We start from the raw sequence: 5564 nt of genomic DNA on the forward strand, positions 1-5564 counted from the left end.
GCCTTGCTCGGGCCATCGCGGCCTCTCAGGGTGTCTGTCGCAGCGCCCTTGCTCCTCGCCTCTGGGCTGCTGGCGGGGCAGCAGAGCCAATCGGGTATCCCCATAAGCAGACTTCTGCTCCATTACTCGAGGCCACCACATTTTAAACCCCAACATCGCCGCAGCCCCTCCGAAAGAACCCTCCCATCGCGCACCGCTGCCCGCCTCTTCCCCTGCCTCTTCCGCTCGCTGTACGGCAGCGGGGAGCTGCCGGCCCGCGGAAGTCCCGCCTGGGCCACGACGCGGGGAGCTTCGGTAGGTGGGGGTGCGCGATGGGGGGAGCGAAGCAAGGAGCTCACGGGAACCGGCCCTTAGCGCTCCGGCATGGCATAGCGGGGCGGGGAAGGAAGGCGGGGAACGGCAGCCTGTCCCCGCGGCCTGCTCCCGGGCCCTGGCCCGCCCTTCACGATAAACCGTTTGTAGTTGCCCCCACTCTTAAATGTGTATTTTTCGACCAGTGAGCCTGAAAATCCCCAGCCTTAGAGGCATGTCCCGACTTTGCCTCGTTTCCTGATTGATAAAGTTTTAAGTTGGGCTTTCCCCTCAGCTACATGTAATTAGAAAATATAAATTTATTCTCTGCACAGCTACCTGAAAGGAAAGTGTAGTGAGGTAGAGGTGACTCAGGGGAGGTTTAGCGTGGATATTGGGGAAATTTTCTTTATTGAAAGAGTGGTCAGGCTTCGGAACAGGCTGCCCGGGGACGTGGTGAAGTCACCATCCCTGGAGATGTTCAAAACATATGTAGACATGGCACCTGGGGACACAGTTTAGTGGGCACGGTGGTGTTGAGTTGGCAGTTGGACTTCATGATCTTAAAGGTGTTTCCCAAATGAAATGATTGCGTGATTCTTCTATGATTCCAACTGTTAGGACAAAACCTGCCTAGATACCCCTGCTTTGAACTTTAACTATTAGAATTCTCAGGCTTAGGCAAGAATGAGTGCCCATAACACCACATACATAAGTAGTATTTCAGCATTTGGGGGAGACTACTTTATAAATGCCCCCATAAACCCACGTGGCTTTTAGGGAGCTAACTAGGTGATCAAGCTTGCAGGATATGGCCTATATTAATTGATTTGTAGCTTCTGTTTGCCTTCCTCTAATATGAATTGCACAAAGTTTTATGAATAAAAAAAGATGCCGTATGCCATGAGGGCTGTAGTAGGATTTTCTGCAGGAGCTGAGTCTGTGGTGACCCTCATGGAAGATTTGAAGGCATGAATGCTAAGAGGTATCAAGGACAATTTTCCATATATTTTCTTGAGTACTGGCCATCGTGAGAAAAGGAGTGCTCTGTGGCATTTTGTGCCGCTTCTTGCATTAGGCGTGTACCAGGATTGCTGGGTGTAATCCAGTCAAGAACATAGCCTGGGCTGTGAGGGGTCCATCCACAAAGGTTTGAAAACATGCCTGCACAAAGGATAATTTCATTTAAGAAATTTAAAACATACTTAGCAGGTGTTCATTTTAATTATGACTGCAGCAGAAGATAAGTTAGTGTTGTGGTATATCCTGCTTTTATGGCTGTTTAGAAGAGGTGTATATATAAGCACAGCACTTTCTGCCATGTTTTCCTGTGGTTCACCCATGGGCTGCCAGTTGCCTCTCTGTCCAGGTGAGCTTCCTGGCTTCCTAAGTTACCAACTGGGAGGAGTATTTGGAGTTCTTGGCTCTTTGGTGTGTTTTTCTTTAAATAATTTTGGCAAACAAATCACCACCTCCTGTCTTCACCTACTACACTAAGAAATACGTATTAAATTATTGTATGCTTACATTGTACCATATACTTACATGTATCGTTCTATTAAGTATTCAGTATGTGTTCAAGTGCAGTATAAACATTAGAATAGAATAGAATAAACCGTGTTGGAAGAGACCTTCAAGATCATCGTGTCCAACCCCTCAACCAATCCAACCCACCTAAACAACTAACCCATGGCACCAAGCACCCCATCAAGTCTCCTCCTGAACACCTCCAAGATTAACATTAATCCACATTAAACATTAATCCACATTAAACAAGATTATTCTTTTCCTGGTGAATTTTATGTCCCAAGGAGCTTCATAGGAAAGAGAAGTAATAACGTATCATTAAAACACCACCTTTAATTTAATCCCTTTTTGTTTCCCTGTGGTTAATAGTAATTTGCTGTTAATTGTGACTAGTGTATCCTGGCATGTCATGCAGTGCTGGTTTATGACGTTACAGCCCCCAGTTGTCCACTCTACCCCTCTGCAGGAGGTTCTTGTTTGGCATGAGTGGAAGAAGAGAGCATATGTCTGTGTTTCAGCTGCTGCTATACGAAGCCCAGCAGCATAGCTGAAACCCACCTTTGATGGTACTTTATGCTAAGACCTTGGTGGCTGTATCAAAGCACCTTGGCTCCCTGTAAGGACAGATGGAAGTAGTGATGTCTTCAACAGCTGCAGCAAGGCTCTCTGAAGGTTGTGTGTTAAAGCCCTGAGACAAGAGATACTGCAAGATGCAAATGCAAACAGGGGCATCCAATTTTCACTGATATCTGCTAGTGCCTCATTCACATTTATAGCTTCATAGTAGCATCATTTTAGGAGAGCACTCTGTAGCCTATGGGTTTTTTTAGGAGATTGGAGCTTTCCTGGCCAGAGCAGACCGTGTGGCTTGCTCCATAAAAAGAACTGATAATGCACAAGGGAAGCAGGACTTTGGAACTAATGGAGTTGGTAGATTTGCAAGTTTTTACACATCCCTGCTTATTTACAAAGTCACAAAGTAGTTGTCTGCCCTGAAACAATTTCTGTACCTGTTTCTGCTCTGGATTGCATGTACTCTTTGTCAGAGAAAGTATTTCAGAGACAAATTTTTAAAAGAAGCCACTGAAAGTATGCTGCTTTCTGAAAACAGCTTTTTGCTGAGTAAGCTAGAACTACTGCCTGGAAGTTGAAAGTGAAACAAACTAGAAAAAACACATACTGTTTTTTTGGAAGAAAAGCTCCAGTTACAAAGATACATACTGTTTGTTTGTTACTTTGGAAGTTGTAGGCAAGCTCAAATTACTGAATTTAGTGTTAAGGTTAGTGATTAAAATTCTTAGAGGAGGCTGGCATAGATTAAGCTAATTATTGTGGGTTTGTGGCATTAATATCCATAGTCTGTGCCTGTAGTGGACTGCAACAGTAGGATTGTGCTGGCAAGGACTAGACAACTATGCAAGGTAAATACTGAATATGTATTGATTTCTGGGGAAAAGAGGAAGTATGGTGGCTTTATTACTGTCATTATTGAGGTAAATTGATTCAGTGGAGGAGAGGGAGAAGTTAATTCTTTGTATCAATCATTCTATGTTCCAAGGCCCAAAAATGGATGAGTATCACTTTCTCTGTAAAGGTATTTTGTGTTTTTGAACATCAAAGAGAGAATGTTTCTTTGGTTATTGTGCTCTGTTTCTTCTCATGGTTTTTGCTCCTTTTTTTTTTTTTTTAATGCTACAGGGATGAGACACATCTATGCACACTTTAATTCCCAATTTTTGTGTTATAAACAGGTTAGGAATTGACTATGGCAGTGCGGTTCCTGCAGAAGGCATCTGTGTGGTTAAAGAAGCGCAAGATCACTTTGTTGGCTGTTTCTTGCATGGGACTGTTTGGTGCTAACCTTTCTTATCATGTGTTTCCTGAGCAGACATTCAAACTATTGCATGAGTGCTGGTCAGAGGGGCAGCCAGCTGAGCTTTCACAAAGGCTGTGTGGTGTCTTTCAGGATGTCCTTCAAGACACCAATGTGAAGTCCAAGGACTCATTTCATGCCTTTGCAGCTTCCGGCTTTCACCCTGTGAGTGCTGGAATCCCCTGGTTGCCTTCAGGGTGTTTGGTGGGCATCCCACCTAACTTTGATAGTACAGCTGAGGATAAAAAAGGAATAGTCAACCATGTTGTTGTGATCAATGGCAAAGAAGTAGACTGGGAGAGCAGGGAAGGTGTTGCTCTGAAGGAAGCTCTAACATTTTCACTTGAAGCTCAGAAGTTTGCTATTGCCAGAGACGTAGTGTATTTGCAGAATGGCAGCCCCTTAGCAAGTGCATTTCTGGCTCCAACTTGTTTAGCCGGTACATTTCTCTGTGGGAACGGTGTAAAGCTACTTCTAGGTTTATCTTCTGGCCCCCTGATACTTCGTGGCATCTGTAACCTCATAACTGCTGCTGGTGGACTGATGTGCTATTACGTTTCTTATGACGCTATGACCTATCATCTGGATTGCAAGGCTGACAGGAAGGCAGCTACTATTTCCAAAGACTATGCCAGAGGGGGGGTTGAATTTTATGATAAAATCTTGTCCCGCAACAGGATTCTTCGAGGTCTGATGGGAAAACAAGGGACAAAAATATATGCCCCGAGTGGTAACCTTTTCCCAGGGCATTGGTTCAGAATAAAGTATACCCCGTACACTTACCGAAGAGACTTGATTGTTAATATTTTAAGAGAGCTCCAGGCATAGGAAGGGAGTGCTTGAATTTTAAACTTGTGAATTATGTATTCTCTTGGAACACTGCTGTGCTGCTCTTTTTTTCCCCCCCCTGCATTAGAATTTCAGGATTTATTTTTGCATGTAGTTAGGAAGGAGTTGCTGTACATTCTGTGAATAAAGAATCCTTCCTTAAAATATTAAAGACTTACTTCAAAAGTGCTCTGTTCTGTGTGCATCTCAAATCACAAGACTACTGCGAAGGGGAACTTCTCAGACACTGATCTGAAAGTTCTGTTGCTCTCCTCTGCCTTCCTGCCACTGCAGTCTGGAAAATTGAAAGGGTAAAGTGCAGTGAAGAGTTTGTGAAGCATTACAATTTAAATTGGGGTGTTTGTATGTATGTTTACTATTCCTCCTTTGGAACAACCTAAAGACGTTTAAAAAACTGGGCGGTCTGTATTGTGCTGTTATATAAATACCAAAACATACTCTTTCTGTTCTGTGTGAGTTCATGCTCTGTGTAAATCCTTACACTTGCAATCACCGTTCTTCAGTAGGGCACACTAATTATGCTGCATTTCATACTAATACAGCTAGATTATTGCCAGCACCTGAATCATTTTGCTTACATCTAGTTCTGCTCTCTACATGACATGATGACTGCAGCATGTTTAACTTGAACATTTCCCATCAGCGGCAGTACGTAATGTGACTGTCATGGGTTGACTGTTTTCTCACAAGTGGGATAAGCATGTTCAAGAGAGGTTTTTCTGTGTGCTTTGTTTCACTTTGTGTTTAATTTAAACATACATTTAGAGTTATGTCACCTTTTATGTCAAAGAAGGCAAGGTATAAAAAAATAGTGTAGCATTTGGTGCAGTGACTGGTGAGGTCTGTGATGAGTTGTCATGAAAGGAAATTGTTCTTCTGTCTCAGCCTAAGAAGGTTTTGTCTGGCAGAACTGAGTTTTGCCCAGGTTAACTAATCTTATGGAAAGGTCTTTAGTGCATGGGCAGTAAATTTTTACTATAGCTTCACCTTGAAGCTTTTATGTGATCTTCAAGACAACTGTTCT

General features: G+C 43.4%; 1 protein-coding gene across 1 annotated transcript; it reads left to right on the forward strand.

Moving 5' to 3' along the window:
- Positions 1-218: 218 nt before the first annotated feature.
- Positions 219-4929, forward strand: TMEM177 (transmembrane protein 177). Its single transcript, XM_054176058.1, has 2 exons — positions 219-294; positions 3570-4929. Exon 2 carries the CDS (start codon positions 3584-3586, stop codon positions 4517-4519), a length of 936 nt encoding a protein of 311 aa, XP_054032033.1. The 5' UTR covers positions 219-294; positions 3570-3583; the 3' UTR covers positions 4520-4929.
- Positions 4930-5564: the final 635 nt, after the last annotated feature.

The sequence above is a fragment of the Dryobates pubescens genome, chromosome 2 (genome assembly GCF_014839835.1).
Source record: "Dryobates pubescens isolate bDryPub1 chromosome 2, bDryPub1.pri, whole genome shotgun sequence".
Taxonomy (NCBI): domain Eukaryota; kingdom Metazoa; phylum Chordata; class Aves; order Piciformes; family Picidae; genus Dryobates; species Dryobates pubescens.